General features: G+C 43.9%; 1 protein-coding gene across 15 annotated transcripts in view; it reads right to left on the bottom strand.

Annotated features, from left to right (window-relative positions):
* WWOX (WW domain containing oxidoreductase) overlaps window positions 1–26,996 on the bottom strand; it is a 1,119,479-nt gene that overhangs the window by 1,018,902 nt on the left and 73,581 nt on the right. The window contains exons 6-8 of one of the 15 annotated variants that reach the window (XR_004179640.1): window positions 6,523–6,630; window positions 5,568–5,724; window positions 2,667–4,251 (exon numbers count right to left, since the gene is read on the bottom strand). The exons of 11 other annotated variants lie outside the window; for them this stretch is intronic. Coding sequence is in view for 2 of the 4 variants with exons in the window: in XM_031657877.1 (XP_031513737.1) it covers window positions 16,989–17,192 (204 nt within the window). In the remaining 2 variants the exon portion in view is untranslated. Of the gene's footprint in view, window positions 1–2,666; window positions 5,725–6,169; window positions 6,915–16,388; window positions 17,193–26,996 lie in introns of those variants that run through there. 3 more of the 15 variants (XR_004179639.1, XM_031657880.1, XM_031657877.1) reach the window with 3 other exon arrangements.

Here is a 26,996-nt window from a genome sequence, read left to right on the forward strand (position 1 = left end):
TACAAAAAAAATTAGCCAGGCATGGTGGCACGTGCCTGTAACCCAGCTACTCAGAAGGCTGAGGCAAGAGAATCACTTGAACCTGGGAGGCAGAGGTTGCAGTGAACCGAGATCACACCACTGCATTCCAGCCTTGGTGACAGAGTGAGACTGTCTCAAAAATTAAATAAATAAATAAATAAATAATCCAAGGAACGCCCAGTGGGGGAACTGGGGGTCCGGGAGAGGGATAAAGATGAGCTTAAGGGTGACTTAGAAATAATCTCACAAACACAACCTGGTAGGCATGGCTGGGGCAGGACTCTCTTCTAGAAGAGACTACATTGTTTTGGAAAACTATTAATACCTACTTCTCTCTTGCCTTTTTTTTCAACCTGCTACTCATTTATTTGGCTTTGCCAAACATTTATCATTTGAGGTATTAGTTATCAACATTTTAGACTTAGAATACAGTCTCAGAATAATCAAGCCCAAATCATTAATACGTTCTGGTCATGCCTTCTCATGCTTTCAATATTCGCATAAGCTTAATAAGTTTTCCTTACAACCTTAGCCTTTCTACACTCCCCACATAGTAATGTTATATTAATTTGTCTTCTCAAAAAATAAGTGTCTTAACAGACAATCATTTTGGTTCTTAGTTGAAATTCCTTCCCTACTTCAATGATCACAGAAGAAAAGGAATATGCTGCCATGTTAATGAGTACATTTTAACACCTTATGACAAAAATAGTTTATTTTGATGTTTCCAAATAGTACAGTCCCCTCTATCCAGGGTGGATTAATATGGGCATAGTTAAAGACCAGAAATGTTCATATTCTTTTCATGTCTATGTTCCTTATAACTGCTTCCATGAGAGTAAAGAGACGAGCTGTGTCTATTTAAAAGGCAGAAGTAAATGTTTACCTTTCAATCAAAAGCTTCTCTTCTGTTTGCCGTCCACTGTGCTCCCATACCCTCTCACAAATAAAAATGAAAGGAATTTTTAATTGCAAGAATGGAATTTGGGAGTGATGCCTCTTTTCCCCTCCAGCACAGCCCATTGTGAACACCCAGGGTCCAGCACATACAACCAAGTGGACGGGCTCAGGACAGAACTTGGTGACACTTTCTTTAAACAGGTTCACCTTGGGCAAAGGCCACCACACTCTGAAATTAATCCATCTCTACAGATAACAAAACTTCTGCCAGGGCCTTAAACAAGGAAGTCAGATCTCCCAGAATGCGGATTAACTGATGAAAAAAAAAAAAGAAAAAAAAAATCAAGGGAGAGCACAGTATTATTGATGATATTAAAAATTTTTGTGACACTTTCTGGTGTAATGGATGCTCTGCTAAGCACCTGGACAATACCAGCGTGAGCCCTCACAACATTTTACATGCTGGGAAACTGAGGCTCAGAGAAATCAGACATCTAAACCAAACCTTTGTTTTTATTCCTTTTCTCTCTTTTTTATTCCTTCCTCCTTTCTTTTCCTATTGATGTCAGAGGAAATGCCCCAACCTTTATAGACACCCGCTAAAAGAACTGTCAGCAAGGGGAGAGGAATTAAAACAAACCCAGACAACTTAGCAGCGAGTCACATGAAAATCAGAAGTCTGGAGAGGAATTTTTAAGATGCCTACTATGTGTGGAGGGGATCAGGGTCAGCGGCCAAGGTGACAGTCAGCAAACATTGCTCCTTCAGGTTTTACAGCTGACTCGATGTCTGGCCTTAGAAATCTCTTGGCAACACTCAGTAACTTAAAAGAGGAGATATAAAGAAATGCATTATTTATTTCCTCCCTTGCCATTCCCACAGCTTTCGAAAGAAAATTAGGTTGCGCATTGACTACCAGGTCCTTGGTGATTTCTACGGAAGCCACTACCTTTGCGGCTCCACACATAAATCTTTTTCCTACTAGGAAATGGCTCTTCTTGCATACATTAGTGTTTTCCCTCATGCCATTGATCGCTCCATCCAACAGCCTGCTTAGTCTGTCAATGACTCATTGACAGTGAAATCTACAGACATAAATGCCATCAGCTGCTGGATTCGGACAAGAGAGAAGAGGGATCTTGGAGTCAGGAACTCAGCCTAAGACAGACATTCACAAGCGTGATTTTTTTATGGGAAGGGGCTAGGATGTCAGGTATATGTGACACAGACATCTGAATAAAAGAAGATCATCTACTCAGGCTCAGAAATAACAGGTGAGACGCACTAAGGAGATTCAGAATCTGTACCCTTTAAGCTGCTAGTGAGCTAATGGCATGCCACAGTGCTAGCATCTGGCAGAGCATAAAAAAGAGAAGAGCCCATGAGAACACTGGCTTTCCTGGGTAGTACAAAGGTCATGATGCCGGACCCGCAGAGCAGGAAATACAACACAGGGAAAGATTAGTTGGCCCTTGGGTGAGAAATTTCTAGATGGCCATAGTAATGGACATCTCTATTGCTTCTCATCTTTTGCAATCAATCCATAGATAATGCATGGGATTTTTTTTTATTTTATTTTATTTTTTTAAGATGGAGTCTTGCTCTGTCACCCAGGCTGGAGTGTAGCGGCGCAACCTCGGCTCACTGCAACCTCCGCCTCCTGAGTTCAAGTGATTCTCCTGCCTCAGCCTCCCAAGTAGCTTAGATTACAGGCATGTACCACCACGCCCAGCTAATTTTTTGTATTTTTAGTAGAAACAGGGTTTCGCCGTGTTAGCCAGGATGGTCTCGATCTCCTGATCTCGTGATCCACCCACCTCGGCCTCCCAAAGTGCGATGCATGGGAGATTTAATTATGGCTACAGAATGGAAGGTGAATGTTACGGACCGTGATAAAGCAGAAGTATAAGTAGCAGAAGTCACGGGTGAAAGGAGAAAAGAAGAGGTAGAGGGATTGATCAGGGCACCAACAACCTCTTCTGACGAGAGAGGAAGTAAAGAACTCCCGGAGCAAAGAACCGTCCAGAGCAGTTTGAGCAAAACTGGAAACAAACATGTATATATACCATTACATATATGTATGCATGTGTGTGTGCATATATATATATATATAGAAGATATTGACATATACAAAATATACAAAATCTGAAGTTACAAACATAATGGGAGGAAGGAGATACAACTATGGAAGATGGTAAAAATGAGTTAAATCCCTGTCCACAACAGCAAAAGTCATTAGATAGTGCCTGAAATCAACAGCTGAAGAACTGGCAGTTTAAGCACAATCTTAAGACATAGGAAGCAGACACGAGAGCATCATAAACAGAAATTTCTCCTAGAGGTTGCCTTTGTTCATCCCTGCAGCCAGCATCCAGAGAAACACTGGCATATGGCTCATTCTCTGTCATTATTTAAGGAAGGAACAAATGAGTGGACAGAGCGGAGGGTGCGAAGGGAAGGGTGAGAGGCCATAGCTTGCTGTGGTTTGTCTCCTATAATACTGGATTTTTTCCCTACTGCTATCAAATATTACCCTGCATGTGTATTGGGTGCGGGGGAGCGGGAACGGTGTCGTTTTTGTTTTTGCTGGTTTCATTCTAATTCCTCTGGTAGGAATCCAGCTCCCAGGATCTTCTCTGAATGCTGGGGATGTCCTCCATAAAAATGCAAGATCTGGGAATCAGTCTGGAAGTAGCTGCATGACCAGACAAGCCTGGCAGAGACCCCCAGAGGCACCTGCCCCAGGAGCGAGGAGGCAGCCTCAGACTGGAGACCTGGAGCATAGACGCCTGCAGGGACTGGATGGCTTACCCACTGCTACCAGGACACAGCGACCACTTTTTAGTTAAACTACAGTTGTAGGGAAGAGGAATGAAAACTGCCCTTTTCTCCACCATAACTACAAATTTGCTGTAAAAAGGAAAGGAACTGGAAGAAATTAAAGAAAATAAAAGAAAAACTACCAGTACAGGGAAGGGCAAGGAGTAAGTGACCTTGTCAGTTTCCAATGAGCAGTTAAAACATATGGGGGCTCTGTTTTCAAATTCTGCTTCTGCGAAGGACTCAGCAGCGTGGCCTCGGGCAAGTCGCTCACCTCCTCGCCTTGTCAATATGTCTTGATTGCACTGCCATCTTCCTCATTTGTCAAGTGAAGACAGTGACATCCTTTTCACAGGGTTATTAAAGGATTAAATCAAATAATGTCTGTAAACGTTTGGCATGCAAGAGAGATGTGAAGTGTTATTTCCCTTCTCCCCTTCTCTCCTTGGGATGAACGCTGGAAAAACACATAGCCTTCTGTCACAAAATGAGTTTACTCACAGGTAGTTCCTAAAAGGATGGGAGAAAAGTTTCATGGTAACATTTATTAAGCTCAGATTCAAACTGACCTCAAAACATATTAAAAAAAAGTTTTAATCCCAAAGACATTTTGATGTATAGTCTAAAAAGTTACAAAATGTAAAGCTCAGTGGGTACTTAGCTGAATTCTGAAAAATCATATTACATCCATTATACTTGATGTGGCGCGGTGGGAGGTAATTAATTTATAGATAGCATCATCCACAAGGTGTGCTCATATTAAAGCTGGGTGTAATATCGTATTAGAAACTGTGGTATATGGCAAAGAGTCAGGTGGCTTTGGAGTCAGATGGTCCTCCATCTGGATCCTGGCAATGCCACTTGACAGCCGATTGACCCTGGCTGAGTTTCTTAGCATCGCCAAGCCTCAGTTTCCTTGCAGTAAAAAGGATCTGATATCACAGGTGGCGCAGATGTACCAAGGAATAAGGAATAATGGAAGTCAAGTGGCTGATACGAGTCTGGTGCAGAGTTGGCTCTCAGCTCCCACTAACTGCTATTATTTGCAATGCAATATCACCTTCTCCTTATGCCTGAAATTATATATTAGACGAGTACTTTTCTCTTCTGTGCGGGAAGGAATTCACTAGGAAACAAGAAGATGAGAATCACATTTTGTCTTCACTTAAAATCCTCAAACCAGGCAGTAGTCAGTGGGGGTGATAAAATTGCCTTGTGGATCTTACCATGACTTTTGTCCAAAATGATCAGAGAGTACATTAAATCATTAGCAGAAACTTTGCTACCTGCTGATTTTACAATGCAGGCAGTGAAATTCATTGCAGAAGCAAAATAGGGCCAATAATATAATTACAGCACTCTGCCTGTGCAGTCAGAGCTAATGCTATTATTTGACATTGCAAGGCTGTGCTTTTCCCCAGAGTCTCAGTGGAGACAAGGTTCGCCCTAATTGGTTCCAAAGCACAACCTCCCCAACACAATCTTTCCTCAGGACCAGTAATGTTAATTTCCACACGACTGTAAATAGTATTTGCAAACAATACAAACATGGTAATAAGAGGCTAGGTGGGTAATTAATGTGGTTACAAAGTAGCTTATTTGCATTTTTATTTAAAAATGGCCTTCTTTAAAAAGCAGCTCAGATTTCTCTTTGCAAAAGGAGCCTTGGTTAAAGAGTACAGCAGTAATTACTCTCTTTAGGGGTTCTTTTATATGTCCTTCAGGGAATTAGAATGAAAAGATAAGCAGAATTATAAAGGAAATCATGTAAAATATGAAATGTACTATAAACACTTAGTAGTGTATTTACCATAAGCTAGGCTTACCTTCTTCCTTAATGGAATATTTTAAACAGCTTACAATACATTCAAATTAATTGTAGATATGGCTAAAAGGTACAATCATCTGGTTAAACTCTTTTTTCTTGAAAGGTAGATTATTTCAAGATTTGACACGCCATCACAGTAAATTCCACTTGATCATCTGCAGAAAAGTGCTCTCAGTAAGACAAAGGGTTAAGTGGGGCCCATCACTGAGATAAGGCAAAGATTTGCATTCTTCTCTAATAGAAGGAATCCAGAATGTTAGAGCAATACTTTCACCTATCTTTTCTTAGCTTACATCTTGCATTCTTGGGCTCAAAAAAATAGGAAGTGCGAAAATAAATTCAAAACCCCATTTGGAACGGAATTCAATCTTTTTCATTTCTCTCATGGTCCACATGTTAGATCTTTTTTTTTTTTTTTTTTTTTGAGACAGAGTCTTGCTCTGTCGCCCAGGCCGGAGTGCAGTAGTGCGATCTCGGCTCACTGCAACCTCTGTCTCCCGAGTTCAAGCAATTCTCCTGCCTCAGCCTCCCAAGTCACTGGGATTACAGGTGCCCGACACCATGTCCGGCTACTTTTTGTATTTTTAGTAGAGACAGGGTTTCGTCATGTTGGTCAGGCTGGTCTTAAACTCCTGACCTGGGGTGATCTGCCCACCTTAGCCTCCCAAAGTGCTGAGATTACAGGCGTGAGCCACTCTTTTTATTCTTAGCACTTAGCACCCACTAATGTGCCCAGTCTGAATCTGCAATTTCACATGTGGAAATTTCTGGAAGGTGGCCATGGTGTCAGGACCAACAGTAGTTAAGACACGTGATTTCTTCCGGAAGTCATTCAATCATCACCCACTAACCAGTAGGAGGTGAGCCAGGAGCTGGGTCCCAGGGATGAAAAGTCCCATCTCCCTCCCTGAAGAAGTTCATGTTCTTAGGGTAGAACTGCCAGGTGGACGCACCTGTCAGGTTTAATGAAGGAGCAGGTTCCAGTCGGTCTGCAGGTACTGGGAAAATCTTCACATAGGTCATAGTGCTCAAGTAGACCCTCCCAGATGAGAGACTGGGGTCTGAAAAAGTGGAAGGGTTGGGTTTTCCAGGCAGAAGTACCATTAGGCACCAAGGAACTGGGGATGGAACAGTTTGGCAGGTCTGGGGAACCTCAGAGGGCACAGCAGGGAAGCCCACTGGGATCCCAGTTAGCAGAAGGCATAAAAGAAGTTGCAAACTCAGATGTCAGCCAGGCCACACGTGCCTTCATTTTCTCCTTCAACAGATGTTTATAAAGGACCTGCTATTGCGTCACACGGCGCTGCTCTATAGCAGAACACACATTCTACTGGAGGGAGACAGTCTAGAAACAAGAAATGGAATACGTAAGTTAAATAGAGCGTTAGTGGGTTCTAAGTGCTAAGAATAAAAAGAGTAGCGGAGGTTTAAAAGGATTGGGAGTTAGAGGGTTGATGGTTAAACCAGGCAGGGACAACACCCAAAGGAGTAGAAGAGTTAAGGGTGGGCGTTTGGGGTTGGGGGTGATCACCTGGCCCAGGAAGAAGCAGCTGATATTCAGTCCCAGCTGATTATTGAGATCAATCTTTTGTTTTTTTGTTTTTTTTTTTTGAGACAGAGTCTCACTCTGTCACCTAGCCTAGAGTGCAGTAGCACGATCTCAGCTCACTGCAACCTCTGCCTCCCAGGTTCAAGCAATTCTCCCACCTCAGCATCCCGAGTAGCTGGGATTACAGGTGCCCGCCACCACGCCCAGCTAATTTTTGTATTTTTAATAGAAACAACGTTCCACCATGTTGGCCAGGCTGGTCTCGAACTCCTGACCTCAGGCGATCCACCCGCCTCGGTCTCCCAAAGTGCAGAGATTACAGGTGTGAGACACCAAGCCCAGCCAATCTTATTTTTGAATTAAAAGAAAGAAAGGAAAACCTATCACCTACTAAGCAGTTCCAATAAACCTGTCTACAAAAAATCACTGTAACAAACTCCCTGACTCCAAAGAGACATATATTGTTTTAAAAAATTAAATTAAATTTCAAAAGGATATGTCTGTACTCTCATTCACCTACCCTCCAACAATTCAAACAAAAATCCCAAATTAGTTTTGGCTAAGTCTGCCCTTCTTCATGTAAGCATCTATATTCACATATCCATATGGTGTTGCTACCTTCTCACTTCCAGCCCCTAGCATCCTCTAAACAGCCAAAACATATTTTCCATAAGAATTCTAATGATATTTCAATGATATAAGACCAGATCTAAATAAGACCAGCTTCTTGGTATTGTTTTGAAAACAGTCACCCAGTAAAATTTATTTATACTTTAGATAGAATTCAGAGGCTATAATGATGTTTTAAATATGATTTCAAAATACTTCAGAAAGGCAGAAAAGCAATGAAGTGGAAGAGAAGGATAATAAGTTTATGACATTCAAGTAAATATATCCAGAAAACTGGGTCATTTATACCAGAACCGCAATCTTTTCTGTTAAAATATGCAAACGACAGTATGAAAAATGGTTTGTGATTTTAAAGAAATACAGCACTACAAATGTCAGCATGCAAGAACTCAATAACACTTAATGAAACTTTGGATTTCAAATTAATTCCTGATTGACTAAGGCATCTAGAGGGAAAACAGCCTCGATCAGAGAAGTCTGGGATGAGCCATAAATCTGGATACCTCTTTCGGGGACTCTGAGCTGGCACTTCCTACTTGTGCCATTAATGGGTGGTTAATGGGGTGACTGGTCGCTGGAAGGACCACTGCTTTGATTCTCAGAAATAAGACTGGTTAATGTTTTCCTGACTCAGATGTACCTTTCTTTTCTTTTTTCCCTTTTGAAATTTTCAACATCTATGTTTGTGGCGTTAGCTGTTTCTGGGAGCTTGAAATAAAACGTTAAACAAACTTGTGAAGCGCTATTTTACTGAAAGGCAAGTGGTAACCACATCAACAAAATTATCTTTGTCAAGTGAATTCTTTGTTCACAATTATTCCCTCCCTGCCTTTGCCTCGCTTTCCTGTGGGCAGAATACACTTTCCTGCCCCACTGCTGTTGGTCTTGGCTACTGCCATTGATATATGACAATATGACACACACATGAGGTACCACAATGTATGAACAGAAGCCTCTGTGAGGTTTTGCCCTCTGCAGGCTCTGATGACATCTCCTACAGCCTGGACCCTTCGAGGAGAAGCTGTGAGAAGCTGAGCCCAAGAAAGCCCATCTGAGACTGTAGAGCCACAGCCAAACCTCAGCCACATGTGTTATGAGCAAACAAACATACTTTTGTTTTTGCGAGCCCTTGAGAGTCTGGGGCTGCTTGTTACTGCAGCAAAAGCTGGCTAATATGCCGTCCTTGTCAATCAACTAAGAAAATTTTTAACCACAAAATTCAAGTCATAGCTTTATATTTAATGTAGGTTACATAATTCAAAACATTCAACTATAACAGCACTAGACCTGTAACAGGTAAATTCTCACCTAATAAAGTTTTTTTAAAAAGATACTGTCAAAAAATAAACAAGGAAGAGACTATATCCACTATTATCTGTAATAATAAAGTTTCAGCATTTCAGATGGTCACCAGTAAGACAACAATGGTAAGAAGACACCAGTAACATGACAAAGTGCTTATTGTATGCCAGGCACTGTAATGTGTGCCACATACATTCCCATATTTCCTCAACAACCCAGGGATATGGATCCATTTGTTTTTGCTTTCTTTTCTTTTTTTTTTTTTTTGGACAGAGTCTCACTCTGTCACCTAGGCTGGAGTGCAGTGGTGCGATCTCAGCTCACTGCAACCTCCGCCTACTGGATTCAAGTGATTCTCCTGCCTCAGCCTCCCAAGTAGCTGGGCCTTCAGGCACGTGCCAACAAGGTTGACTAATTTTTGAATTTTTAATAAAGACGGGGTTTTGCCATGTTGGCCAGACTCGTCTCGAACTCCTGACCTCAGGTGATCCACCTGCTTCAGCATCCCAAAAGTGCTGGGATTACAGGCATGAGCCACCGTACCTGGCCTTGGTTTTCTTTTTTAATAATTTCAACTTTTATTTCAGATTCAGGGGGTACCTATGCAGATTTGTGACATGAGTATATTGCATTATGCTGAGATTTGGGGTATGAATGATCTCATCACCTGGATAGTAATGGGTCCTATTTTTGTCCCTCTTTTATAAACAAAGAAATAGAAACACAGAGAGGCTAACCAACTTGCCTAGAAACAGACTGGATAACCTCATCTTTGTCATTCTTTGTCTGATTCCAGATAGTGCCTCATCCAATTTTAGTGTTCTCTGTGTGTCACACTTTCAGTCTAATGAAAATAGATTAATTTTAAAATATTCCAAGTACAGGCATTCCATCCACCGCTCCTCAGTAAAGTTACTCCTATGATCAAATATCCTGTAAATTCTGAGAACTGTTCTAATAATTATTCCAGTTCACTTTTCCACATAGCAGCGCCTCCCACTCTGCAATGCCATTCTCAAATCCCCCCTCAGATAAGAATGTCTTCCGAGGATCAAGAACCTGCCTTGCTCTAAATCCTCACCCAAAACCTTCCCCATGTGGGAAATCTATGTTAATTCCACCAAACTGGAACTATAAAACAGCAATCATGTACAGGAGGGGGAAAAAGACTGAAACTCATAAAAAGGAATTAACATATTCACACGGGATGCTATCTATAATATGTACAAAACAGGTATCCAAGATTTGTTAAAAGCAAATTCCTAAAACATTGGCACCACACACTGATATATTTTGGCGGTATATTTTTCAAAGCCCGAACAAATATAGTAGAAACTCATGACGATGCTATTTTGTATGTTTTTTTGCCTTTCCTACCTATGATTAAAGAAAGATTCCCAAGCCTGGTTGCTCCAACTTAGTAGCTCAATGGTCCAAAAGCAAGATAGGGCTGCATTCCAGCCTGCACCCTGTTCACCAGGCTGGGTGCCCATGTGAAGGAGATGTGGGCCCCAGGAGGAGGGGACATATTTTCTTAATTCTCACAAAGGTGTGTGTGGCTGGTGGGCTTGGCCTTGGGAGGCTCCAGGGGCTCCGAGGTCCAGCGGTCCAGCTGGATCCAGTGGTCCAGCAGCATCATCTTGCCCAATCCAGTCCTCATCACTGGGGTTGGAAAGAGGGCTCATAAAATAGACTTTTTCTTAACCAGGGGATGGAGAATGACACAAGCCACCATAAAGCTGGTATGTGGACATTTTGGACCAGAGGTTCAAGACTCAAGTAAAGGTCCTTGAGAAAGTCACACAGTGATCTGATCAGATGACTGATACCCTGGGTCCCAAAAAACACCAACAAATGGGGATTGGGAGGATGATGTGATGGGAACTAAGGTACAGTGAACCCATGACATGGAAGGCACCCTGTACAGCATTCTCCATTATCACAGTCAACTTCACAACTCTATGAAGTATGCAACGTCATCTCCAAGATTAATTGTTTGGCTCAAGTTGGACATCCACTTAGAAAATGAGCTGGGTTTCATACCAAGTGGTTTTGACTCTGAAATCCAATATACTTTCTCCTTGCCATGCCAGTGTGATTACAGTCAGCCCCTGAAAGGATGCAGGATCTGAGCCAAATCACTCTACCTGGGGCCCAACTCACCCTGCGAATATGTGTCTACAATAGAGTTGGCTGGAAGGGATATGCAGTGCAGCCATCACGCGGTTAGTGGAGGAGACACCGACAAAAAGAGTACCCAGCAGGCATAGCCGTCGGAGGCCAGAGAGTCACCAGGTATACTGGATAGGAACGATTTGGTTGCAGGTGACAGAAACCCAGCCAAAACATGCCCCAACACAAAAGGGGATTTATTAGTTCCACAATATTTCAAGATCAGGGGTCAAGTTGGCCAAAAGAACTGCTTTGCTCTCTCTCTCTCATCTCAGGTTGACTTCAGCTTCCTTACTGTCTCCTTGTGGCAGGAAACTAGGCTGCTAGCAGCCCACATAAACATCCCTGCACCTCCTAGGCCCTCAGATAAGAGACTGCACCTTCTCCACCGGCTAGGGACTGGTCTGGCTTAAGCCAAGTGCCCATCTTAGCACCAACTACGTCAGTGAGAGTGTAATGGACCATAACTGGCCCAAATTAGTTCATGCAAATTACCACCGCCCTCCTCACTTTCAAAGTTCCTAAGATGAAGCTATTAATACCAAGTGTGGACAGACGTGCTGGACGAGATAACAGCTGCCACAGTGCGAACGGTTTGGGTGGGAAGTGAGTTCTTGAGGAAAAGTAAGAAGGATTTGAGCCGGGTGTGGTGGTTCATTCCTGTAATCCCAGCACTTTGGGAAGCCGAGGCTGGTGGATCACTTGAGGTCAGGAGTTCAGGACTAGCCTGACAAACATGGCGAAACCCCGTCTCTACTAAACATACAAAAATTAGCTAAGCATGGTGGCAGGCACCTGTAATCCCAACTACTTGGGAGGCTGAGCCAGGAGAATCACTTCAACTTAGGAGGCAGAGGTTTCAGTGAGCCGAGATCACACCATTGCACTCCAGCCTGGGCGACAGAGCCAGACTTCATCTCAAAAATGAATAAATAAATAAAATACAAAAGAAGGATTTGTTTAGGTGCCATTATTATCATAGCCACTGGTTGTTAACTAATTGATCTCTTCTCTTTCTCAAAAACAGACTTTCAGAGCTCTTGTCCCAATTGTATACACCCTCTGTGTGGTTTCACTTAAAACTGTCTTCAGTTGTCTCTGAAGGTAGACAAATGATCCAGCATTATTACAAAGACATACAGACTTTGACATCCCTCATGGGCCTGCACCAATAAAGAGAGAGATGGAGACAAGGACAATCTCCATCTTACATCATCAGAGCAGCAAAAGTGCCCATGGCTACCAAGAGGCAATGGGAAGCGAAACCTCTCAGGGCGGGGCTACAGCAGGAAGGGTCTCCTGGGAGGCCACCATGGCACAGGTGAGCTGCAGCCCTGAAGATCTTGCTATTAACCTGTCACATTGTGCCCCATGCCCACGCCACCTCTGGAATCTACGTATTCCTAGTCCTGAGAAGCCACACTTTCTCCTGTTTCCGGCTTGGCTCGGACCTGAACCCATGACTTGCAACTCCCCCCTCCAAATGAGCTGCATGCTCTCAGGCACAGCTTGGATCAAACACTGGCTTCAACAGGAAGGTCGGGTCTCTGGCATGACCTCGCCTCTGCCTGCACCTCCAACTTTTGCCTTGCTGCCCTCTTCCCCCATTCTCCTCCTCAGCCCCATTCCCTTCCCCTGTTCCTTGTACCCTGCTTCAATAACTTTATAGCAGACTCTGATCTTCACTAATCTTTTCTGTTAGTCAGACGCAGAATCAAAACAGAGCATGTGTCATATCTTGTCAAACACGGGTATTCTTTCCAGTGATCCCAGGGAAAATCACTGATACGATTTCAAAAGGCCTGTCATTTCTCCCCAGTATCCATGAAGGATCTTAACATCCATGGGTCTGCCAATACCTTTATGAAAACCAGTGATTTTCCAGCCTGGGTCATATCACATGGCCCAGAGTTTAGTGTCTGTAAAGTAACATTTGCTGTCATTTTTCCCTAATATTATCTCCACGAAACTTCTAAATGATGGTCCTACTATTCTGGGATTTTTCAAGTAAAGCCCTGTCACTCCAATTCTAGAGCCTTAAAACTTTATTTTTTCCCAACTGAGGCAAGCAATCTATTCTTTTTTGTTTGTTTGTTTGTTTGGAGACGGAGTCTTGCTCTGTCGCCTTTGTGGCTGAGTGCAGTGCACATCTCCTGCTCACTGCAAGCTCCTTCCCAGGTTCATATTCTCCTGCCTCAGCCTCCCAAGTAGCTGGGACTACAGGCACCTGTCTCCGCCCAGCGCTTAATTTTTTTTTATTTTTAGGACGGGTTTCACTGTGTTAGCCAGGATGGTCTCAATCTCCTGACCTTGTGATCTGCCTGCCTCGGCCTCCCAAAGTGCTGGGATTACAGGTGTGAGCCACCACGCCCAGCTGAGGCTAGCAATCTATTCATAATGTTCGGATGTAAACTCTTCTCACCACTTTGATAAATTTAACTGTATTGATTTAATACACATTGACAAGTACTAAATTTCATGTAAAATAGCTAGTTAGAAAACCATAGCAAGTACCTTTTAATCAACTAAGAAACCACACACTCCCAAGTTCTCATAACTCTAGTGAGGAATTACAACGAATGAAGTGATGTTATAGTAATTAAATTCTTGGAATGCATCCATAATGCCTAATGGAAATGGAAACCTTACGAGGTCTTAATGCCTGGGAAACACCTATTACGTCACTGAAATCTCTAGAATCCACCGTATTTTACCTTTCTCCTTTAAAATTGGGTGAGAAAGTAACTGCTTTCTAATGTGGCTTGAACCATTCTTGCCCTGCTCAAGTTAAGGTAAAGGAAGGACAAGAGACATAACAAGCCGGCTGTGGCTCGCTTTTCCTGTAATCCCAGCACTTGGGAGGCCGCAGGACGTGGGTGGATCACTTAGGTCAGGAGTGATCGAGACCATCCTGGCACACGGTGAAACCTGCCTCGGCCAAGAATATAAAAACTAGCCGGGATGCAGGTGCATGGCACCCGTAGCCCCAGCTAGTCGGGAGGCTGAGGCAGGAGAATGGCATAAACCTCGGGAGGCGGAGCCAGTGAGCTTGGCATCCAGCCACTGCACTCCAGTCTGGGCTTACAGAGCCAGACTCCATCCTTCAAAAAAAAAAAAAAAAAAAGAGACATGGGTCCTGAAACCTGCAGAAAAGATTCTGTGCTATTTTCTTCTCTTTGGCAGGTCAAGGGACAGATTTCTGTTATGCAATGTCACACCTTCTAGTGAAACTGTTTCTGTAACCCTCCAAAGACTGAGTTCCTTTGCGTCTTTTTCTTGGGACAGAGTCTTGATGTCTCAGAGTCTCACTGTGTGTGTGGACCAGGCTGGAGTGCAGTGGCGCAATCTCGGCTCACTGCAATCTCTGCTTCCCCGGTTCAACAAATTCTCCTGCCTCAGCCTCCCGAGTAGCTGGGACTGCAGGTGTGCACCACCATAGCCAGCTAATTTTTTGCATTTTTAGTAGAGACTGGTTTTCTCTATGTTGGCTAGGCTGGTCTAGAACTCCTGACGTCAAGCGATCTGCCTGTGTCAGCCTCCCAAAGTGCTAGGATTACAGGCGTGAGCTGCCGTGCTTGGCCTCAAAGACTAAGTTCCTTGAGTGCAGTCCTCTTTTCTTTGTACCTACCTGGCACCTCTTGCAAAGCCTGGCATAACTCAGCCATGTGTGAAAGGTGCGTTGGATGAATAAAAAGACAGATAAGGAACCAAGAGCATCATTTGCTAATAACTTGCCTAAAACATTTACCCTCAGCTAACCTGGTTAAGATATAACTCAAAGAATAAAAACTAAGGTAAAGGGTGTTTCTTTGGGGAGATGGGACAGTTCTGTATCCTGACTGTGATGTTGGTAACCCAAATGTATATATGTGGTAACTTTTCATAGAACTACACACACACACACACACACACACACACAGAGCCACACACAAATGAGTACATGCAAACACTAGCAGAACTCGGATAAAATCTGTAGTTGGTTAATATTATCGTGCCAATATCAATTTTCCAGACTTGATTGTTATGCTGTGATTATCACTGGGGAAGCTGAGTTAAGGGTACCCAGAACCCTCTATCCTATTATTCACAACTTCTATGAGAATCTAAAATTATTTTAAAACAAAACTTTATTTATTTTTCTTTTGAGACAGGGTCTCGCTTTGTCACCCAAGCTGGAGTGCAGTGGCGTGATCTTGGCTCACTGCAACCTCTGCCTCCTGAGTTCCAGCAATTCTCCTACCTCAGCCTCCTGAGTAGCTGGGATTACAGGCATGTGCAACCATGCCCAGCTAACTTTCTGTATTTTGAGTAGAGAGAGGGTTTCGCCATATTGGCCGGGCTGGTCTCAAACTCCTGACCTCAAGTGATCCACCTGCCTCAGCCTCCCAAAGTGCTGGCATTACAGGCATGAGTCACTGCATCCAGCCTAAAATAAAGCTTTTTAAGAGACAAATGCAAAGTAGAAAATTTCAACAAGTCAAAGGATATCAACTGATCAACTGTCAGGTTAAACTGTGAGTTGTAGCAATTAAGGATTTATGAGAAAAACACCAAATTGTACTTTTTCTCTCTCCAGTGGTTACCCTCTAGATCAGCAATGTCTGATGAAAATAAAGGGTCACCTACATAATGTTAGCCTTTCTAGTAGCCGTGTTAAAAAAAAAAAAGGTAAAAAGAAACAGATTAAATGAACTTCAATGATATTTTATTTAACCTAGTATGTCCCAAATATTATTTCAGCATGGAACTGATATAAAAATGTTAATTAAATATTTTCTTTATACTGTCTGAAACCTGGTAGGCATTTTATTTTACATCAACAGCTCATTTCCATCTGGACCAGCTACATTTCAAGCTCTCAACTGCCACACATGGCCAGTGGCTACCATACAGAATGGGGCAGAGCCAGGTACCACCTTTAAGTTGCTGTTAAAGTCACTTTGAGGCCGGGTGCGCTGGCTCACACCTGTAATCTCAACACTTTGGGAGGCCGAGGTGGGTGGATCACCTGAGGTCAGGAGTTCAAGACCAGCCTGGCCAACATGGTGAAACCCCATCTCTATTAAAAATACAAACATTAGCTGGGCATGGTGGTGGGTGCCTGTAATCCCAGCTACTCGGGAGGCTGAGGCAGGAGAACCACTTGAACCCGGGAGGTGGAGACTGCAGTGAGCCGAGATCGTGCCATCCAGCCTGGGCAACAGAGCAAGACTCTGTCTAAAAATAAAAAAATAAATAAAAAGTCACTTCAAGAGGTTTTCATAATTGCACCTTTTTATTTCCTTTCAATAAATGCATATCTCCAGCATTTCATGCCTACTTTATGCTGACAGGAGGCACCACCCTGGGGGATAATATATCTAAAGCTCTCTAACAATGAGCTTCTACGTGTAAACTTACTTAAAAAAAAATATTACAGTTCACAGTTCAACTTGAAAAAGTTCTGCAGCTTCGAGGATTTGTATGCACTGTGGCGCATTGTTGGGGAAAGCTGTGAATCCTTCCTATCAGATCATCTTCAAATGAAGACAGAGTTTCATCAATTTTAAACAGTGCGGTTACAGAGGCAGGAGGGTCTTTGACGCCTGTTCTATATTCTTCTGATTCCATGTTGCATTAAAAATAGAGTATCAGTTAAACAACAACAAAAAGGCTTGACATGACCGTGGAAAGAAATCTTTGGCTGTTCTCTGATAGTCCAGTTCTCGGCCTCCTTCTGTGCACATATGGTGGGTTTGTGCACACACACCTCACCCTACCCACTGCTCACTCCTTGGCCCTGAGACTTGCTTTGGCCAACGGAATGTGAGCAGAGATGGCAAGAGTCGCCTCCGAGCCGGAGCAAGAGTCAGCATGTCCGTGTCTTCCGCTGTCACGACATCCAGCAGTGCAGGCTGCTCTGTGGGCCCCGGTGGCTGAGCGAGATCCCCATTTCACGGAGCCCTCCAAGCAACTCATGATGAAAATACACTATGAGCAAGAAATAAACCTTTCTTGTTTCAAGCCCCAGAGATTTTGAGGTTGTTTGTTATTACAGCATAACGTAGACTGTCCTAACACATAATTCCATTGTTGATCCTGTACACATGACATCAACGATTCCTTTGCAGACATCTCCCTGACTATGAGGCCTTATCGCATCTGCTATATAACCCAGACTCGGTTTTACAGTGGTTTCATTACCGACCATAAAAACCGTAACAGTGGAACTGTATAAACAAACCGAACAGTGTTTTTACTGTAAAACATGAATGTAATATAAATATTTGTCTTTGCCTTCTCTCAGCATCTGTAATGAGAGCAGAAAATTCATGCCATATGTTTATAGTATAAAGGGGGAAAAAATAGATCTCAGTGATTCATCCATGTGGGTGCTGGTTAAGCTGTTTAATATTTTTAATTCATCCATTTTCCTTCACATATAAATCCTCCACAAATCATAAAACCCTTACGATTGTCAGTCACTAAATTCACAATTACTTCTACAGAGGGGTCCTGGCTAAGGCGAATGTGAGCATGGTGATAATCAGGTCATTTTCTCCGGCATCATGAGAAAACACCAAGCGAATCGCTACAGTCTGACCCTTGCCTACCGCAGCCCAGCCCGGCCCCGTAAATTTGAATATGAAAACACTTCTCCAAACACTTCAAAATCCCTATCCTACCTCTGGCTGAAGTGCCACTGAACATTTGGGATCCCGACAGCTCCAGTTTTTTTAAAATCCTCCTATGGAGAAGCGCCGAGCATGTTAAGTGGCTTTGGCTGCTTAGGACCTTCTGATATGGTGGAAGGAGGCATTACCGTGCGCACTGAGGTCTGTGCCAAGCATGGAATCCAGCTTCACATGCAGAGAGCAACGGGGAAGGTTTTTATATTGGAGCTGCAATTGAGCCCTTGATGTGAAGTTGTTGAAGCCTGCCCAAAGTGTTTGTGCAGGCTTTTAGGATGCAAGCCGAAAGGCACAGAGAATGATTCAATTTTCTCCAAATTGGCTCACGGACCAGAGGTTTCTGGAAGTGGTCACTGTCCTACGAAATCCAATACTGCAGCAAGAAAGCTTTGTTTGAACACGACACAGATCTACTCAGAGGAGGCTTTGTCTGGCACTGAGGAGGGCACAAGAGTTGTTGACGGGAAGAAGGAAAGGTGGGGGTACTGCGACAAGTTAGAACCCAGGATGTTCAAGGCATGAAGGGGTGGCATTCAGGAGCTTTGGGCTCAGTGAGTGGTACCTGGCAGGTGCTACTGAGCATGTGCCACTAACCATGCACTGTTATCTCATTTAATCCTGACAAGCATCCTGCGGTTCAGGGATGCTATAGCCCCATTTCCTGTAGGAAGATAGAGAGGCACATGCAGGAACACCTTGTCTGAGATCCACAACACTGCTATGGAACGGTGCAGCCAAGATTCTAACCTCCACTGGGCTGATTCCAAAATCCATGTTCTCAACCACTAACTAGACCACCAAAGTCAAAGAAAACCTTTCACGCTCATAACCAACTGGTCCTATGCCACCCAAAAGTGATGACAAATACAGGCATTGCATCTGCTCTTGCCCGAATATTCTTGAGCTTGGGCCATAATCCAGGCCTTGCTTCCCTCCCCAGCCACTCCGCCCCCAACACATACACACATAGACCCCTAATGGGTGGCAGATATTATTATTACTATTAATTTACGTGTCTGTCTCCACACTTAAGACTCCTTGAGGGCAAGGACAACGTCTCGTGTATCTATATGTGCTGAGAGTCCAGTGGGATGGCTGGCATAGAACAAAGGGTCAGTACATGCTTATTAACTAAATATAGAGACCCACAGGCAAACAATCAATGCACTACGCAATCAGTGCTCTCATAGATGCATATTTAAAAAACAAAACTTGGACCATGAGCTCTTGGGAGGAAAGAACCTTTGCTTTCTTTATCACTGCCATATCATTGGTGCTCAATGCTGTACCTGACCCAGAGAAGAAGGTTGACAATGATGTGCTGAACAAAACAAGGGAGGGAGGGCAGGAGAGAGGAAAGAGAAGCCCAGAAAAGCTTTGTGGGAAGATACCCCTGAGCAGAGACACACAGGATACAGAGGCAGATGTGGGGAGGACAAGCTTAGCTGAGATCCTTCCAAGCAGAGGACATAGTCTGTGCCAACACACAGACAGACAGGAAGCTTTGGCAACAGCAGTGAGTTTGATAGGGTTGGAACAAGAAAGAGAATGGCCAAACAGCAGCCCAGACAGGTAGGCAGGGGTCAGACCACTGAGGGGCCCCAAGCAATTATTTTCTTTTTTTTTTTTTTGCCAGCACTTGGAAAGCACACGCTAGGTACCGTTGCCAGTAGTCGGGCACCATCATGAACATTTTACATTAGCACTTTAGTTCATCTTCACAACAATTTTGTGATCCCAGTACTATTATCATCCCCAAGTCACAGATGAGGAAACTGAGGCAATAAGAACAAGTGAAAGTCGCATGGTTTTCGTAAGTGGCATAAACAGGATTTGAACCCAGGAAGGCTAAATTCCAGATGTGTTGCTTAGGCCCTCATAACACATTTTATAGCTCAATCCTTTCAGACTGATGACATTAGTAAGTCTTTGCAGTCCTTCCATAAGTGGAGCCTGGTGCGGAAGAGGAACTCGCTGAGGCAAAATGAGTCCTTTCCAAGGCCCATCGTGTTGACGGGGTGGGCTATTTATTCTCCTTAAATAAAGACCTTCCATACCTCCAGTTTATCCACTTATACATCTAAAATATATACTATCTTTTTAAAAAATCTATATTTAATTATACGGCATCAGTGAAATTCCACTCAGGGAACAATAATCTAACATAAATGAATGCTTCCAATAGAAAAAGCTGTAATTTAAAATAAATTACTGTGTTTGTCAGAAAAAACAAATTTACTCTCTTTATAGCAAGAAAAAAAAATATTATCTGGTATTAAGTAGCCCCAGTCAATTAGAAAATTTCATCAATAGCAAAGAACCAAATTACCACCCTAAATTCCTCCTCTCCCAGTGTCGATTTCACCGTGGATCCCAGCCACGGAGTGCACCGCCCGCTCTGGCCTGAGTTTCATTAAGGCTTAAAGTCAATTAAGCCACGAATTGGAACAATCATTCCTCCTTTGCAAAGTATTGATATTTTTTTCCTGGCCGCTTTAGGGCTTTTCCAGGGCTCACGAAGAGATTTATGTTAGACAATTTCTTTCTGATTAAAACAAATCATAGCTCAACAATTCTAATTTCCTCCTTTCTAAGCAAGAAATGATCAGAGAACGCTGAAAACAGTCATCAGCACCCCCTCCCCGACCACCACCACCACCATCATGCAAAGCCAGGCACTAAAAACCTCACAAAAATAAAAACACTGCCAGACAGGTTTCTCTCTCTCTCTCTCTCTCTGTGTGTCTCTGTCTTTCTGTCCCTCCTCTGTGTCTCCACATCCCCTGTGTGTCTCTCTTTCTCTGTACCTCTGTCTCTCCTCTGTGTCTCTCTCTCTGTATCCCTCTCATTAATTTACCTTTCAGTATACATTTATCCTGATAGGCTTCAGGACAATTGCTTATGAAACAAAAAGGAAGAAGGATATTAGAAGCAAAGCCAACCCCAGCGGGGTTTTCAGCTTTAAGTAGTAGAAAACAAGAAGGTTTTTAGACTTACCTCAAAACCCTACCATCACCTCAGGCCTTTTAATTTTTAAAGGCTTTACTAACTTCGGATCAACCTTCTCTCTCTCGATGACACCCTCAGGCACAGCCCGGACGTCTGCTGGATTTACCCACTAGGACTCATGTATACCCCTGCTCTGGGGTGCAGCTGGGTTTACCTGCTAGCCCTAACGTATGCCGCCAACTCTTGGGCGCAGCTGGATTTACTCGCTAGCCCTAAGGTATGACCCCTACTCTCATGCGCAGCTGGATTTACCCACTAGCACTCATGTATACCCCCTCTCTTCGGTGCAGCTGGATTTACTCACCGGCCCTAACATATGCCCCTACTCTCGGGTGCAGCTGGGTTTACCCACTAGCCCTAACATATGCCCCAACTCTCAGGTGCAACTGGATTTACCAAGTAGCCCTAACATATACCCCCTACTCTCGGGTGCAGCTAGATTTACCCACTAGGGCTAATGGATGTCTCCAACTCTCGCATACAGCTGGATTTACCCACTAGCCCTAACGTACGCCCCCTACTCTCGGGTGCAGCCTTGTAAGCTGCTCATTCTACCTAAAGGCCCAGGTTTTTGTCCCTCACAATCAAGATTTTTGAGTTTAGGAGTGGTTTATGAGTCCACTCTGCATCACAGCCGGCTCCCACTGCTCCAGAATGACCAGGCAAGCTAGAGATTTTCCAAATCAGGATGGGTCATTTTCAAATAACTGGAATAAAATATGCTTAACATAATAGACTGTAAATAAGGACTCTTTCTTCAACAAGCTACAAGGCAGATGATGAATTGGGGAGACTTCAGTAGCATCAACATGAAACCAATTCACACAGCTCAGCACTTAGGAAAACACGTCAAGTTATTTGCACCTTCTGCTGGTCTGCTTGCCAAAAACCAACCAGCCGATCTGACCCTTCCTACAACGGCAGGATTACTGCTGCCCAGGTTATAACTCGCATGGCTCAGCTATTTTACCCTCTCACTCACTCAATAAATATTTACCAAATCCCTCCAACGGACCAGGCACGATGCTATTCACTGGGGTTATACTAAGAGGAACAAGCAAGGCTTCTACATCCTTATGGCGTTGCACCTCTGCTGCTGTTTGAACCTAGACGTCATTGTGGCGTTTCATCTCTCTGCTGTTTGTTCCCTGAGCCTCAGCCTTTTCATCTGAAAATAGGATTCATAATATTAGCTATCTCATAGTGTTGTCATAAAGATGAACTGAATTCGTGCATTTAAAGTGCTTAGCACTGGAACACAACGCTAGCTACTATTATTATTATTATCACCATCATCATTATCATAAAAATAAGACTTTGATAAGCCATCCAATTAAGCATGAAGTGTCGGAGGCCATATTCCTGTTCTGCAGGCAGAATTAATTGTTAACTAGAATAAATTAATTGCTTAAGTTAACTACTGTGGGCCTCAGTTTTCTTGTCTGTCAAGTGGAGGAACTTAAATTGGATGATCTCAGAAATTCCTTTCCAATCTGAAAATGTTACCTTTTTACAACCACAGTACACCCAAATGCAATCTGTTAATTCATAACTCTCTCCAGAAGGACAGATGACTTTATTAATTCATACCTCAATTTTTCATCCTATTAGGTTTGCATAAATTTGCTCACATCTTTGTTGTCCCCGCAAAGCAATGGCTGAAAGTTATATAAAACCCAATGGATCATACATGACTAAAAGAAACTTTATTTCTAACAGATTCTTTAAAGCATTGCAGAATTACTTCTGTGTTTCTGTCTCCCCAAAAATGTCTACGTTGGCAAGTCTTTGAGGATGCCACAAAACAGCGGCCCCACCCCGCTGCCTGATTATCATCATTAACACCCCTGCCAAGTGCCCTGGCTTCTCCTCCAACGATACAAAATGGCCCACGGCCCCAGGTAAACATTTGACCAGCTCTCGGTTATCCACATTTATAAACTAAACCCGAGGTAAACCATCCCAAACAGAAAGCAGTTCTAAAATGACCGCTTTTTTTTTGGACATGGAATCTCACTCTGTCGCCCAGGCTGGAAGGCAGTGGTGCAATCTTGGTTCACTGCAACCTCTGCCTCCCGGGTTCAAGGGATTCTCCTGCCTCAGCGTCCTGAGCAGCTGGGATTACAGGCGTGCTCCACGACGACTGGCTAATTTTTGTATTTTTAGTAGAGACGGGGTTTCACCATGTTTGCCAGGCTGGTCTCGAACTCCTAACCTCAAGTGATCCGCCCACCTTGGCCTCCCAAACTGCTGGGATTACAGGCATGAGCCACCGTGCCTGGCCTGCTATTTTTAAATGTCACTATGCAAATTCTGGGTATGAAAGGATGTGGTCTAGCATTGAAATGCATTCCTACTCCTAAAGTGCCCATCACTACCCATAAGAGGAAGAATCCAGAAGGTTCCAGATGGTAGAGGAAATCAGATGAAAGACGCTCTAGAATAAAAGATTAGCAGCCTGCTTGACAACAAGGGCTGTGGGGTCACCGTGACATTTCCAACTTTCCAATAAAGAGAGACAATTTTGGGCTGGCGGCTGGCTGAGCTTCTGCAGGAATGGAAACAGCAACATCTTAAAAAGGAAAAGTGCTTAGTACCGGCAAACAGCCCGGAAGTGCAGAGACGGGGGGCCAGAGAGGTCTGAATCTGCCCTAATCCCCTCTGTACCAAATCCAGCCAGGCCAGGCCACTTGCATGGGGCTGTCTTGCCTGCTCTCTGGGTATAATTATGAAGAGCTCCTCCCTTCACTGTCAACACTTCCTGATTCAAATAGTAAAGTGTCTCATCACCCGCCTCCTAAGACAGGGTTGCAGATAAGTAAACACATGTCCATTTTCATGGACTTTCTACAAGGGAGGAATACTTTCTCCTATAATTTGTTAACGGTCCTCACAACAGGAACTATTGAAAGGGATGATTATTTTTAACCTTTGAGGCTCAGTGGATGGATGTTAAAGTTCTTCCTTGAATGTCAGGAACTAAGCAAGGCTGTTCAGCCCCCGTCTCGTCCTTTTCTGCTCTTTGCGCCCATGTCAACCACAGCTGAACAGGACCGTGGCCAACAGGCCAACAGAGTCTCCGGACCCCGACACCCCTCCCTAACTCAGCCCAAATGTCTGTCTATCTGAATCACTGAGTATGGACTGTATCACCACCACTCAGACTCACAGTGATGGCTGCCAGGACCTAGAGAATAAAGTCTATTCTCCTAAGACTGGAATCCAAGGCCCTGAATGATCTGGCCTCATAGAGCAGCTTCCTGCCCTTTCCCCGACACCACATCCAAGCCTCAATCTCCATTCCCAGGGCAAACTACTCACACTCTGTGGATGCCCCTCCTCCTGCTCCAGATGCACCCTCGCCGTGGGGGCTGATCACAGTCCCCCAGTACTTCCTCCCGCAACAATCTTGCTCTGAAGCACGTGGGGAGACCATCTTTCATGAGTCATGAGAGTATCACTCTTACCACACTACCCAGGTGCTGGCATCGATGACAGTTTAGGGGTATCACCTCATTAGCAAAGTCCTTCTAGACTATCTTATGTCACCCACTCTACCTAGCATGTAATAGATGTTGGATAAATTAAAATTTCCCAGAAGTTTTAAATTTCAGTCAATTTTTAAAATAGCCTGAAAATTTGGGAGCTAGTTGGTAAACTGGATTGGGAAAACATTTGATTTTCATAAGCAAAGACAAAAATGTGTACCCGCCCTTTTATAAAAGAAAAAGCAAGCTGCATGAGAATGTTAAGCCATGCTTCTCAACTTTTGCAGATATCAGAATCTCCTGGAGTAACTGCAAACCACAGACGGCTGGGCCCCACCTCCAGAGATTGCTTCCTAGCAGGTCTGCGGTGGGGCTCAAGAATTTGCATTTCCAACAAGCTCTCCAGTGACACTGATGCTGCAGGGCAGGGACCATGCTTTGAGTAGCACCATGTACGTATCTGCAGCATTGGAAACCACAGAGATTAATCAATGAAACACCACGAAGACCACTGCAAATACATCCTATCCTTTCCTGACTTAAAAATAGCACCCTTCCCGCCCCCTTCCTTTTTATTTTTATCTTCTTATTGCTTACAATTTGATGTAGATTTTAAGCATCCTGTAATTCATCAACTAATTCTCTCCTGGCTATGCATTCCAAGTAATTAAAGTTCAGTAATAACTTATTCTTTCTGCTCCAGCACCTGCATTTCATTTGTTTATTTTCCCAGAGTCATAAATCTGAAGGGCTGTCAAAGTGCCATAATATTAGTGCAATAATCAAAGTTAATTAGTCCCTCTCAATAAACAACAACAAAGCCATTACAAAGACGCATTGAAGTTTCTCCCAGCTACCTGGTTTACAGGATGCATTGTAGTCGGAACAATTAGAATCTGAGAACTGTCGGTAAGTAAGTGCACTGTTCCTCTGCCATTTAAAAGAAGACTGTGATCTTCATTCACGCTGATTCATTAACTTCAGGGAAGGCAAGGCGGGTCTTGGCTCCTGAGTCTGCATGCTCCCCAGCTGCCTAGCCTTACCAAGTGCATCCCAAGCTTCAATAATAAAAAGAGGCACAGGGGTTACAAAGAAATGAGTGGGGCCAGTCTCACTGCCAACTTTTAGTAACCCAATATCTTCAATGACTTTGGATTTATTATTTAGGGAATTTGAGAGATGTGAGTTCTAGCTGGGTTCTGATGAGAAGGCAGCCAGTGGAACTCGGAGGGCAGGACCAGGGCCGGTGCATAGAAGATGCTCGGAGAAAGATTCTGCCTTCAATATGAGGGAGAACTCACTAATTAAGTGGTGTGCGGCAATGGAATAGGCAGCATGGGGAGAGAGGCGCTTATGCGAAAGCGGCGTGATTCCTGATCAGGGATGTTTTGAAAGTGTTGGAGAGAGGTCAGACAAGGTGACCTGGGAGATGGATGCAACCCGGAAACTTAAGATTCCTTTAACGCAGTGGAGCTTCCTGGGTAAGTATACATGTCTTGTCCTTAGAACTCACTGTCCAGTCTCTCTCAAAGATCCTTCTCCCCTTGAGGCCATGGATCCTGTGATAGTTATCTATCCCTACATCACAAATTCCCCCAGAGCATAGTGGCTTAAAACAGTAACCATTTGGTATCTCACCAAACTTTGTGGGTCAGGGATTCAGAAGTGGTTTAGCTGCTGGGTGGTTCTGACTCAGGATCTCTCATGACATGAATCAGCCAGGGCCTCAGTCATCTGAAGGCCTGACTGGGCTGGAGGATTCCAAGGGGGATCATACAGATGGCTGGCGGCCTCAATTCCTTGTTGCATGGGCCTTTCCTCAGGTCTGCTTGAGTCTCCTCACAACATGGCGACTGGTAAGTGATCCAAGAGAGTGAGCAAGGAGAAACCACGAAGCCTTTAGGACCTACCTCAGGAGTCACACGCTGCCATTTCTGCCAAATTCTATTCATGGAGAGTGAGTCACTAAGTACAGCCCACATTCCAAGGGAGGAGAATTAGTCTCTACTTCTTGAAAGGAGAATTATCAAAGAATTTGTGGACAGACTTTGAAACAATCACAGCCACTTCTAAGGCTTCCTTTTATAGGGTCTTCAGGACTTTGGGGGTAGCTGCATCTTCCACCTAAGGGTCAGGGACTAGTTACAGATGAACCCTCCTAGGAACACAGAGTAGGCTCTGCCAGCCCTACTTCTCTCCAGCATTAACCCCAGCCCCTGTGGAAGGCCAGCTAGCTCCATACCAGGGCACTGAAGACATGATAGGTACCCTTCTGCCCTCTACAGATGGAAGGGGCCCCCTGATCCTTAGCACAGCATATCTTAATAGTTAATAATAACCTTAGTCAGATTATTTTTATTATTATTACTATTATTTTTGAGACAGAGTCTCACTCTGTCACCCAGGCTGAAGTGCAGTGGCCTGATCTCGGTTCACTGCAACCTCCAACTCCCAGGTTAAAGCAATTCTCCTGCCTCAGCCTCCCCAGTAGCTGGGACTACAGGTGCATGCTGCCACACCCGGCTAATTTTTGTATTTTCAGTAGAGACGGGGTTTCACCGTGTTGCCCAGGCTGGTCACCAACTTCTGAACTCGGGCAATCCAAC

Source organism: Papio anubis, chromosome 18, assembly GCF_008728515.1.
Source record: "Papio anubis isolate 15944 chromosome 18, Panubis1.0, whole genome shotgun sequence".
Classification (NCBI taxonomy): domain Eukaryota; kingdom Metazoa; phylum Chordata; class Mammalia; order Primates; family Cercopithecidae; genus Papio; species Papio anubis.